The sequence below is a fragment of the Arachis ipaensis genome, chromosome B1, assembly GCF_059453495.1.
Source record: "Arachis ipaensis isolate K30076 ecotype BB chromosome B1, ASM5945349v1, whole genome shotgun sequence".
Taxonomy (NCBI): Eukaryota; Viridiplantae; Streptophyta; class Magnoliopsida; order Fabales; family Fabaceae; genus Arachis; species Arachis ipaensis.
In genome coordinates, this window is record NC_142436.1 from 10,061,142 (window position 1) to 10,074,408 (window position 13,267).

At 36.3% G+C, this 13,267-nt stretch overlaps 1 protein-coding gene and 1 pseudogene across 5 annotated transcripts; one reads left to right on the forward strand and one right to left on the reverse strand.

The window, feature by feature from the left end:
• Positions 1 to 523: 523 nt before the first annotated feature.
• On the reverse strand, positions 524 to 2,240 carry LOC148575686 (2-hydroxyacyl-CoA lyase-like; annotated as a pseudogene).
• Positions 2,241 to 5,646: 3,406 nt separating this feature from the next.
• LOC107623123 (pentatricopeptide repeat-containing protein At3g49710) lies at positions 5,647 to 11,085 on the forward strand. Of its 5 annotated transcripts, XR_015902227.1 has the most exons (5): positions 5,659 to 8,113; positions 8,435 to 8,927; positions 9,003 to 9,138; positions 9,438 to 9,615; positions 10,918 to 11,085. XR_015902227.1 is itself a non-coding variant. In XM_016325349.3 (2 exons), the coding sequence occupies exon 1, from the start codon at positions 5,787 to 5,789 to the stop codon at positions 7,980 to 7,982; it is 2,196 nt and encodes a 731-aa protein (XP_016180835.1). In that variant the 5' UTR covers positions 5,647 to 5,786; the 3' UTR covers positions 7,983 to 7,996; positions 8,435 to 9,377. The 5 variants fall into 5 exon arrangements, 1 of the variants encoding a protein (XP_016180835.1); XR_002358308.2 differs by having other exon boundaries at positions 8,435 to 9,138; XR_015902226.1 differs by having other exon boundaries at positions 5,659 to 7,996; positions 8,435 to 9,138.
• The last annotated feature ends 2,182 nt before the right edge of the window (positions 11,086 to 13,267 follow it).

Here is a 13,267-nt window from a genome sequence, read left to right on the forward strand (position 1 = left end):
CCCTTAGGGACCCAATTGAAAAGAAAAAAAGTATAGAGACCTAATTGAAAATTCGATGAAACTATAAATATTCAATGAAAGATATTCCTATAATCCTTTTAATTTTGTCACTATCATTCTTATGCTTATTTATATACAAATTGTACCAAAAATAGTTTTTCTTTCGTATTTTTTTACTTTCAAAATACCTTATTTTTAAAGAACATATAGAAAAAAAAAAGAATGGATAAAATGAAACAGAAATAGTAGTAATAAGTATATATAAAATTCAATTTCCATTATTCAAGTATTTATTATGATCGTATAATATTTTACATTTGTGTGGATTCATGAAATATAGTTTGTATCTTTATCATATCATGGTACACCATAGAAAATCACAAGGTTATGTAATTTGTTTTATTGAAATTTAAAATCTAAAAATGAAAACCATAAAAAACATAATTTCAGTGTAATACAGATAATCTATAAATCAGTTCTTGTGTTGCAGCCTCCTACTCCCACTCTCTGAACCAGCATAGGATCAACAATAAAGAGTAGACTTGAGTTCATTAAGTGTCCCAACAAGATAGTCCACCAAAAGCTTCAATAAAAGCATACTTGAGTTTATCAAGTGTCCCAACAAGATAGTCTACCAAAAGCTTCAATCAAAGCATGGTAGCCTGTAGCCTGCTTTTGAAACAAAGAAAGTCGGAGCAAGATCATCTTTGTGAGGTCTATTCAACTCTTCGGGAGTTCTCCGGTCACCACCATATACACCTCCATGGTTGAAAACAATCACTACCACAGGTAACTGGTATCTTGATTGAAAAGAAGATAAGACATATAAGGCAATACATATTTTCTCAAGTATCGAAAAAAGATAAGACATATAAAGTAACAGTCCAGAATTTTCACTCCACATCCCTGGATTAAACCATTACAAATAGCATCAATAGTCACCGACTCTTTTATAATTTAGTTTCCAAAAAAAGGACTCTTGCAAACAATCATAATTTACCTTTACCACTGTTCAGTACTCAGTACTCACTAGTAACTAGTAAAAAAAATCTCCTAGAACTTGGAATTTTGGGTTGTCGCATAGTAATTACACCAGCTTATGTAATCTTATCTATCACAGAACTACTAGTTATGGATAAAAACATAAAAGAGTTCATGGAAGATCCTAGTTCAAAACAATTGCAGTAAAAATTTCTGCTAGCGTTTTATGATTTGTGGTTAGACCTTAAGTTGTTTCTATAAACATGTATTTGAGACATGCGTGAATCAATAGAATCAATCATCATATTCTCAATTTCATACACTTTCTCATACTGGTTGTTACTTAACAATGTTGAGACTAAAATAAGAACCATTCCACTATATGACAAATGAAAATATAACTAAAGATAAGGGCATCAATAAGTATGGGTTTAGCAGTATATACCTCAACTTCAACTTTAATGGTACTAAATCTGAATCCAAAATCTCCTTTAACTGTAACAATAAGTCAATCGGGACAAGCCACTGCAGTAGCAATGCAATAACCGAGGACAACCCCTATGGTCTCCCAAGTCCCTGCATCCAACCTAGTCCTGTGCTCTGTCTGAACCAACACAGCCCTACCTACATCCATGGTGTTTGCACCCTCGGACACCACTACCGGAGCTGGACTTCCGACTCCAAAAATTGCATCTCTTATGATCCTCGTTGGTGTTAAGAAATTGAATGGCACAACATCCTTAGCAATCTGAGCATCCATCTTTGACGCATTATCCTTAGACTTCCTCCATATAGCTTCCCCCAAGAGTGGTTCCTGGTCAAACAAAAAGATCATCCTTAATCTCCCCCCAAGAGTGGTTCCTGGTCAAACAAAAAGATCATCCTTAATCTCCTTATTCAGAGTTTCCTCAGCTCAATCTCTTCCTCACTAATATATATATATATATATATATATATATATATATATATTATAAACCTTAAACCATTACAAAAAAAAATTCAGAAATCAATTCAAAAAATAGGTATTCAACCACTGCTATATTTTTCGTAATCAACTCAAAAACCATTATCTCAAAAAAATTACATATGCTTAAATATGTTTCATCAACTTTGAAAAAGAAACAAAAAATTTGACTCGTTACCTGTTTTGGCATATTGACTTCAGGCAGCGAGGCGCGGCCCGGTGAGGGAACGCCACGAAACCCACGGACGAACAACGTGGAGCAGAGCGGAGCAGACAGACGAACAGTACATAGCATATCAGAAGCGATGGAAGACCACCAACCGACGTACGCTCACACCACCACGAACGACGATGCAAATGAATGATGAACCCAACGAATGGAGGAGAAACGCCAAGAACATACTGTTTCCTATTTCGCCGTGAGAAGGGAAAAGAAGAAAAAGATATTCGGGAAGTGAGGAAGAAAAAGGAAAAAAGAAGAACAAAGAAAGAAAGAAGATGGAGTGTGTATTTGGCTTGGTGGGTAACAGGTTCACGATCGTGGTGGCGGACACGTCGGCGGTTCACAGTATCTTTGTGCACAAGTCTAACAAAGACAGAGAAAGTTAGGGCTGGCAAGGGATCTCTCATTTGGGGGACCAAGGGCTGTTTTGGTATTTTAAAAAAATAGAGAGGTGTTTAATTAGTTACTGTTATTCTAAATTAATTATGAAAATATTCTATTTTTTAATAGAATATTCTGTTATCTCAAACGGTTTTGTCACGGCAGGGATTAAATTGAAAAAAAATTAACGTCTAAGGACCCAATTGAAAAAAAAAAGTATAAGGACCTAATTAAAAATTCGGTGAAACTATAAAGACCTGCAGAGTAATTAAACCTAAGTTTTATTCAATACAATTCAACTAGGTATCCTTTAAAAGTTGTACAATATTCAGCCTTTTATTACAATAATTTAACAAAAATTAAAACAAATTCATCTAAAAATTATAAATAGATTTAGTGTCTTTTTAAAATTAAATACACATTTAAAATACAAACTAAATAAAACTGAAATTTAAAATTTTAATTTTAAATTTCTGTTTCAGATTTAATATATTTAATTATTAATATATTACAATTTAAATATACATCTAAAAATCAAATTAGTTAGAATTCAAAATTTCGAATTTAAGATTCTAAAATAAATCTTAAATCATCTTAAATCACTAGTAAAATCTTCACTTCGTAAAGATCCAGAGCTGCAGCGCCTCCTCCTCCTCATCTGTGGCCGCTTTCATCTTCTCCCGCGTTGCGCACTCTTCTGCGACGATCTCTTCCTTCGGCGACGCGCTCCTCCCCGCGATGCGCACTTCCCCTGCGCACACCCCCGCACCTCCTCCATCGATGGGCTCCTCCCCGTCCCTGGTCTCCTCCCTCGCGCCATGCACAACCGCCCCCTTCTCCCGCGCCTCCCCTTATCTCCTCCCCACGTCGCACTCCTTCTGTCTCTGGTAGTTCTGTTTGCAAAATTCTAAAAAAAATTGGTTGAGTTCATTCATGAAGATATGTTATCCCTTTTTTTTTCCGCTTAATAAAAAGTTCTATTTTTTTAAATTTATGTATAATATTGGAAGTGTCTGTATTTTTTTTTTTAAATGTATTTGTGATTATAATTTTTTCTTTTTGCACTCATATGTTTGATTTGGGAGTTGTAATGTTAACCTAATTTGGATGTGTTTATGTTGTTCATTATGTTCTTATGTACATATATAAGTTTTTTTATATGAGTTTTGGATGTGTATTTGAGTTTAATTTTTTCTGTGTTTAATATGTAATTTAGAACTACAATGACAATAATTTAGATGTGTTAATACATAATTTTGAATGTGTTTATGTTGTTTATTTAATTTTAGATGTGTTTTTGACATGAGTTTTGAATGTTTTGAATAAAAAAAATAATTGAAGTGAGTTTAATTGATTTTGAAAACTTCACTGATTTTTTAAAAGTTAGTACACGAAAAGTTGTTACGAGTTTTATGATTTGGTTTGAAAAAAATTAATGTATTGCAAGTGGTTACAAATTGTACGGTGATAAGTATTCAAAATAAAAGTAGTTCCTTAAAAATAGGAAATATGATTAATTAAAAAATTAAAATAATAAAATATTAAATTTAAAGGCTGAATAAAGGCTGAATTTTGTTGTACAAGTAGCATTTTCCATTTAAAAGGAACAGAATCGTGAATATAATATTGAATAGAAAAATGCTACTTGTACAACAAAATTCAGCCTTTAAATTTAATATTTTATTATTTTAATTTTTTAATTAATCATATTTCCTATTTTTAAGGAACTATTTTTATTTTGAATACTTATCACCGTAAAATTTGTAACCACTTGCAATACATTAATTTTTTGCAAACCAAATCATAAAACTCGTAATAACTTTTCGTATACTAACTTTTAAAAAATCAGTGAAGTTTCAAAATCAGTTAAACTCACTTTAATTATTTTTTTTATTCAAAACATTCAAAACTCATGTCAAAAACACATTTAAAATTAAATAAACAATATAAACACATTCAAAATTATGTATTAACACATCTAAATTATTGTCATTGTAGTTCTAAATTACATATTGAATACAGAAAAAATTAAACTCAAATACACATCCAAAATTATAAGAATGCATTCTAAATATTTTATCAACACATCCAAAACTCATATAAAAAAAATTTATATATGTACATAAGAACATAATTAACAACATAAACACATCCAAAATTAAGTATTGACACATCCAAATTAGGTTAACATTACAACTCTCAAATCAAACATATGAGTGCAAAAAAAAATTATAATCACAAATACATTTAAAAAAAGGAAAAAAAAAATACAGACACTTCCAATATTATACATAAATTTAAAAAAATAGAACTTTTTATTAAGCGAAAAAAAAGGGATAACATATCTTCATGAATGAACTCAACCAAATTTTTTTAGAATTTTGCAAGCAGAACTACCAGAGACAGAAGGAGTGCGACGTGGGGGAGGAGATAGGGGGAGGCGCGGGAGAAGGGGGCGGTTGTGCATGGCGCGAGGGAGGAGACCAGGGACGGGGAGGAGCCCATCGATGGAGGAGGCGCGGGGGTGTGCGCAGGAAAAGTGCGCGTCGCGGGGAGGAGCGCGTCGTCGAATGAGAAAATCGTCGCAAAAGAGTGCACAGCGCGGGAGAAGATGAAAGCAGCCACAGATGAAGAGGAGGAGGCGCTGCAGCTCTGGATCTTTACGGAGTGAAGATTTTACTAGTGATTTAAGATGGTTTAAGATTTATTTTAGAATTTTAAATTCGAAATTTTGAATTCTAACTAATTTGATTTTTGGATGTATATTTAAATGGTAATATATTAATAATTAAATATATTAAATCTGAAACAAAAATTTAAAATTAAAATTAAAATTTTAAATTTCAGTTTTATTTAATTTGTATTTTAAATGTGTATTTAATTTTAAAAGACACTAAATCTATTTATAATTTTTAGATAAATTTGTTTTAATTTTTTTTAAATTTTTATAATAAAGAGCTGAATATTATACAACTTTTAAAAAATATCTAGTTGAATTGCTTTTAAATTTGTCTCTACTAATATGGTTAATAAAAAAATGACCAGAAAATACTGCAAAAGTTCAGGTTTCTACAATGCTGGAATGCTTTCACGCCAAACACACTGACGATATAGCATTCTCAGGAATAGGAATACTTATATTGTAATTTTTATTGTTGATATAAATTTGTTAATGTTGGTGGTGCCGTAAGTGAAAATTTTCTATAAATATGTGTGAAGAAGGGAAGCTGGACACTGATGCTTGTCTTCAACTACCACTCATGGCAACTACTAAACCCTCACACCTTCCGGAACCTTCTCAAAGCATGCATATCGGAAAGAAACCTTTTAGCAGGGAAAGCCCTTCACGCACTCTTCTTCAAATCCCACAACAACAACAATGATAACATTACCACCTACCTCTCTAACCATTTCACCATTCTCTATTCCAAATGCGGCACTCTACGCAATGCCAGAACTGCATTTGACCTCACTGAACACCCCAATGTGTTCTCCTACAATGCCATCATCAATGCCTATGCCAAACACTCCCTTCCCCACATTGCCCGCCAGCTGTTCGACCAAATTCCTCAACCGGACCTTGTTTCCTACAACACCCTCATTAGTGCGTATGCTGAGCGCGGCGACTGTGAGGAGGCACTGGGCTTGCTCCGGGTGGTCAGAGAGAAGTGCATTGCCATCGACGGGTTCACCCTCTCCGGCGTCATAGATGCTTGCTGCGGCCGTGGCGTGGGGTTGATCAGGCAGCTACATTGCTTCGTGGTGATGGGTGGGTTTCATTCTTATGCTTCTGTTAACAATGCCATCCTCACGAGTTATAGCAAGGAGGGATTCTTGGGTGAGGCGAAACGGGTGTTTCATGAGATGGGGGTTGGTGGGAGGGATGAGGTTTCTTGGAACTCGATGATAGTGGCTTGCGGGCAACACCGTGAGGGATCGGATGCGCTGGCACTGTTCTGTGAGATGGTTATGATGGGATTGGAGGTTGACATGTTCACTATGGCTAGTGTGTTGACTGCCTTTACTTCCCTCAAGGATTTGGCAGGGGGGATGCAGTTTCATGCTAAGATGATTAAGAGTGGATTCCACAGGAATACTCATGTAGGGAGTGGTTTGATTGACTTGTACTCTAAGTGTGCAGGGGGCATGTTAGAGTGCAGGAAGGTGTTTGAAGAGATTATTGCACCAGATTTGGTTCTATGGAACACAATGATTTCTGGATATTCCCAGAATGAGGACTTGTCTGAGGATGCCCTCTGTTGTTTTCGCAAGATGCAGCGTCTTGGCTTTTGTCCAGATGATTGTAGTTTCGTGTGTGTGGTTAGTGCTTGCTCTAATTTACCTCCCTCAGTAGGAAATCAAGTTCACGCGTTGACAATCAAATCCGACATCCTTTATAATCGTGTTTCGGTGAATAATGCTCTTGTTGCAATGTATTCTAAATGTGGGAATCTTCAGGATGCGAGAAAGATTTTTGATACTATGCCAGAACACAACACGGTATCACTGAATTCGATGATAGCAGGTTACGCACAACATGGCCTTGAGGCTGAGTCACTATGGCTTTTTGAACTGATGCTGCAAAAGGATATTGCCCCAAATAACATAACCTTCATATCTGTTCTTTCTGCATGCGCACACACGGGGAAAGTTGAGGAAGGTCAGAAATATTTCAATATGATGAAGGAGAAGTTTGGGTTTGAACCAGAGGCAGAACATTATTCATGCATGATAGATCTTTTGGGTCGTGCGGGCAAACTCAAGGAAGCCGAGAGGATTATTGAGACGATGCCATTTAATCCTGGCTCTATTGAATGGGCTGCTTTACTTGGAGCATGTAAGAAACATGGAAATGTGGATCTTGCAGTGAAAGCAGCCAGTGAGTTTGTCCGGATTGAACCTTATAGTGCTGTTCCATACGTGGTACTTTCTAATATGTATGCCAGTGCTGGCAGATGGGAAGAGGCTGCGACACTTAAGAAGATGATGCGTGAAAGAGGAGTGAAGAAGACACCTGGTTGTAGCTGGATTGAGATAGATAAGAAAGTGCATGTCTTCGTGGCCGAAGATACTTCACATCCAATGATAAAAAAGATTCATGAGTATATGGGAGAGATGTTAAAGAAGTTGAAACAAGCAGGTTATGTTCCTGATATAAGATGGGCATTGATGAAAGATGAAGAAGCAGTGACGGCAGAAGAGAAGGAAAGAAAGTTATTGTATCATAGTGAGAAACTGGCTGTTGCATTCGGCTTGATCTGTACTGAAGAAGGGGTGCCAATACTGGTTGTGAAGAACCTAAGAATTTGTGGTGATTGCCACAACGCCATAAAAATTATTTCAGCCATTTCTGGTAGGGAAATCACTGTTAGAGATACTCACAGGTTTCATTGCTTTAAAGAAGGACAATGTTCATGCAGAGATTATTGGTGATAATATAATCAAAGGTGCTACACTGCTACTTTACCGGGAATTTGAGTTGTTCTACCATGACTTATAGATCTACTAAGCAGCCAAGCTAAACTGAATGTTTGCAGAGCTTACTTGCAGAATCCTACTAAAGAGTTAGTTTGAACCAAGTTCTCTTGTCAATTTAGAGCTATCTCAATTTTGAACTCTTGTTTTATTAAGCCATTTTTTGTCTTAAATATTTCACCCCCTTCGTTTTCAGATACTGTGTGCACACCTTAGATATAGAGTCTTCAAACACAAATTCTGCCAGAAGAATATAAGATTAAAAAGAAAAAAGAAAAACATTGCCTTGGTTTAACAAAGCACAACTCTGAAATCTTATTAGTAATATCAAAGCATATTATGGTTTTTTCTTTGATAACTTGCACTAAGCATTCATCATAAAGCTTGGTCACTGAATTTGATGATTGCAGGTTGTACACAAGATGGTCTTGAAGCTGAACTGCGACAGCTTCTCAAACTGACGCTGCAAAATGATATTTTCTCTAAAAACATAACCTTCATATATGTTCATACACATGTGTTGGTTGGTGCAACCAAAGCATCCAATGAATTCCTACAGCAGGAACCTTATAAGGCTGCTCCCTATGGGATCCTTTAGAATATGCATGCTAATGCTGGTGAATTAGGAAGAGGCCTACAACACTTAAAGAAATACTGCAAAATAATTATCATTGACACACCCTAGTGATGGACTTCAAAGAATGGAAGAAAAATGATTATCATCCCTGAGAGTCCAAATAATCATAGCCTGCTTTCTGATTAAAATCTTGAGCCTCAAGTCTCGTCTTGTGGCACTCACCGCTGCCATCCAGATTAAATTTCACCTTGAACACCCACTTGCAACCGATAGTATGTTTACCATGAGTCAGTGAAGTAATAGTCCAAGTCCTGTTCTTCTCAAGGGTGAGTAACTCCACACTGATTGCATTTCTCCAACACTCATGCACAACATCTTGTTGATACGTCCTTGGCTTCGAGGTTGTGATTATTGCCAGGGAAAAGGCTCTACGGGTGGGAGACAGCTTCCCATAATCCACAAGGTGATGCAAACCGCATCTCTCTCAACATGATTGGTAGCTGGAACTCCCTGTCCGAAGCAGCATGCAATGATTAGGTGAGTACGAAGATATGAAGAATCATAAAGAAAAGGGATCAAAGTCATCAAAATTAGAACCAATAGTCGGTGTAAAAGATGGCAAAGTACCCTTTGCATGTAGCAATTAATTTATAAGACAAACAATGCTCATAAAATTCAACATTTCTAGACAAATATAATTCCCTTGTATTGAGATCAAATAATGTATAACCCCTTTGTACTTTATCAGAGATGATAAATGTGCCTTAACTTGAGTCTATGCAATTGTGTGGCTTTGATTTTTCTCACAATTTTAGCATTTACCTATCCGTATGCAGCTTGAGCTACAGTATGCAGCTGAAACCAATAAGCTGCACCCACCTCATGAGTATGTCCCATGGGTAGTTGTGGATGGAGAACCACTCCATGAGGTTAGTTTATAATTTTACAAATTCGTTCTTCACTATTCGAAAAAAAGAGTTGACAAATTAGTCCTTCTATTCAAAATATATACATGTCACATTATACATTTCAGAACCATTTCAGAACCAGTTTTATGGTTCATGAAACCAAATCAAAACTGGATTGAAGAGAGAAATCGGTTCTAAACCGATTTGAAAAAACAAAAACCAAATTTAAACCGGTTTTAGAATTTAAATTCGGTTTTATTTACAAACCGATTTTAAATTCAGTTTTATGTATAAAACCGGTTTTAAATTTGGTTTTTTTTTAATCCAAATCTAAAATCTGGTTTTTTTAAATCCAAATTCAAAATTCGTTTTTTTTTTTTATAAAATTCAGTTTTAAAACCAGATTTTTTAACCAAAAATTCAGTTTTAAAACCAATTTTTGAAAATCCAGTTTTAAAACCAGTTTCTTCAACCAAAAATCCAATTTTAAAACTAGTTTTTAAAAATCCAATTTTCAAACCAAATATTTTAACAAAAAATTCACTTTTAAAACCAGTTTTTAGAAATTCAATTTTCAAACCATAATTTTTTTAAAAGTAAAATTAATACTAAAGTCATTTTAAAGTATATAGGTTCATTACAACTAGAATTTGGTTCTTTATAAATCTAATGACAATAGCTAATATATATAACATTTAATCTTATTAATGGACAAGCATGCTACTATAACCATGAAAACAATGTCACTCATTTTCAACTTCACATACACGATTATTTTTTAAATTCTTTTTAGTGATACAGGTACCAAAAACAATAATCTCCTCTTAAATAATACCAAATATCATTAGTTGTGCATGCAATTGGTCAAGGCAAAAAAAAATTGTTAATAAATAATATCAGAAAAAGTTCATAGAATGAAGGCAAAGGAGATAATCATGCAACCAGAAAATAGACATTTAACATCATATTAAACACAACAAAATTAGAAGACAAGAAAAAAGAACTAAGTCGAAAAAGAGATGCCAAAACAGCAAAAATAGTTCAAACTCGGTCAAATATATGTCGAATTGATCAAATAAGAATAAACACATACAATACAATTAATATTTTGAGAAAATCAGCATTTTGACCACCCAAAGTTTCGGTTTTGAACAAAATTGCCCCCCAAAAGAAAAAAAAAACCGTTTAAATTTGGATTAGGAATTTTTTTTTCACCAATTCAGTCTTAGATTAGGATTTTTTCAATTTGGATTTTAATTTGGATATGGATTTGGATATGAATTTAAACCGTGTAAATGATTTGGATTAAAAATCCAAACTATAAAAGAGATCCAATTTGGTTTGGATTTTTTTAAATGGTTTGGTTTGGATTTGGTTTAAAATCCAATATTTGAATTTTTTTGCCCAGCCCTAATAATGTGTCTAGTAAGGGTATGGTGAGGGATAAATCTGTCCGGTTAGTGATAGATTCCTTATTGTCCCTTATGCTTAAACAATCTCATTATAGACATAATACATGATATAGTTCAATGGATAGCCTAGAAAGAAAAATATTTTTCTTAGCTCTTTTATCAAACTTCTTTCTATCATGAGCCAATGTCAATGCATATGCCAAACAACCGAACACTAATATCTGCATCTTTACCAAATAGTAAAGCAAAGGGTGTCTGATTTTTCAAAATAGGACTGGGCAACCTATCTATTATATGAACAGCTTGTCCAACTGCAAAGCTTCATAAGGTTTTTGGTAAACAAGATTGAAACATTAGAGCTCTTGTAACATTAAAAATGTGTTGATATTTTCTCTTAACAATTCCATTTTATCATAGGGTGTCAACACAAGATGTTTAGTGCAATATGCCTTGTGAATTATAATATGAAGTAATCTCAAACTCAAGCTCATTATTGGATCCAGTAACTTTAATTTGAGTTTGAAATTGGGCTTTTACATATGCAACAAAATTTTGAACCAAATTATTTGCCTCTGATTTCAGTTTCATAAAATAAACCCAAACAAATATGGTTTTATTATCTATTATTGTTAAAAAATATTTAAAACTTTGTAATGAGATCACCATATGGTATGCACCAAATTGAAACTGTTCAAACTCTTAGATTCACTGAGTGGAAAAAGAAGTTGATAGAGAGGCGCCTACTACTAACAGGTTTGGACTATGTTACAAAAGGAGAGGCAAGTAGAGGTCAAGTAGAAGTGTTTTAAGAGTTGTTAGGATATCCAGCTGGCTGATAGGTTGTTATAAATAGCTAGGTTATAGTTAGTTGAGAGAATATAGTTTTTCTGTTGTGAATTCTGTTAGAAGTTGGAGAGAATCTCTCTCTCTCTGAGCTAGTAGTTCCAGCTGTGTAAAACCTTTTAGGGTGAGCTAATTGGCCCTCCCGGTGTATCAATAAAGCTTGATCATTCTGCTATTGCTAGTCCTATCAACTGGTATCAGGAGCTTGAGGATCCCGACGCTGAATGGTGCAATCGAGATCGAGGAAAATGGAGACACGATTTGACACAATTGAATCGTGCATGGAGGAGATGTTCCGATCGATGTAGGAGACGCTACAGCGCTTCGATTCCCGAATAGATGCGTTCGAAAATCGCGCGCCTAATCGGAATGAGCGTGGTTCACTGGGATCGCACCTGGCCGCAGGCTCATCGGCCGGAAGCCGCGGCGCGCCGGAGCAATGGCGAAAGCTGGAACTTCCGATCTTCCGCGGAGACGACGCGGTGGTTTGGGTTGAACGTATGGAGCAATTCTTCTTGCTGTGCACAGTGCCAGAGGAGGAATGGCTCACAGTCGCCACCTTTGCAATGGAAGGAAGGGCATTCACGTGGTTCAGGTGGTGGGAGGCGACGGCGCCGGTGCTGCAGTGGCGGTTTTTCAGTGCGGCGCTGCTACGACATTTTCAACCGGAACGGCTACAGAGCCCTTATCAAGCGCTGCTGAAGATGAAACAGACGAACTCAGTGCGGGACTACGTTGACCAGTTCGTGCTTCACGCGCGGTCCTTCCGCGGAATTGTGCCAGAATTTCTGATGGATCTCTTCTTGAACGGGCTGAAACCAGAAGTGGGGGAAGAATGTAAACTTTTCCCATACCAGTCAGTAGACGAGTTAATAGAACTGGCTCAGAAGGTCGAAAACCGCAACGCTGCCTTGCGAGGGGTATCGGGACGCGGTAAATCACTGGCTCCCAACTTCGCCGTTGCCAATTCAACCGCCACCAAAATGGTGCACCCCACTACAGCGTCTAACTCTGCAGCAAGCAACAGCGTGGAGTCAACGACGGATCCCTTGCGACGGCGCGGATTAAGACATCTCAGCAACGAGGAATATAGAGCTAAGCGGGCCAAGGGGGAATGCTTCCTCTGTGACGAACCATACACTGCAGATCACAACTGCAAGAATAAAGAGTTCAAGCTTTTCATCATGGAGCCAGACTTTGAAGCGGATTGGTTACAGCATGAGGCAGTCCCAGAAACAGGGGAACAGGGACAATTGGAGCTCAAATTCATGAGCTTGAGTGGACATCACAAGTCAATCAAAGCCTGGGCAGAGATAAATGACCGCCGTGTATGCGTTCTCATAGATTGTGGAGCTTCGGACAACTTCGCGACACCAGAGATTATCACCGAGTTGGGCCTGAGAATTGACAACACCCCTAAGTTCCAGGTCAGGGTAGCGGACAGTACCAATAAAGGGGGACAGGGAAGGTGTTTGGGTGTCACGCTCCAATTCAAGGAAGTGG

Bases quoted from the DNA above. Each gene is read 5' to 3' on its own strand.
- LOC107623123 (XM_016325349.3), top strand. From the start codon at position 5,787: ATGCTTGTCTTCAACTACCACTCATGGCAACTACTAAACCCTCACACC.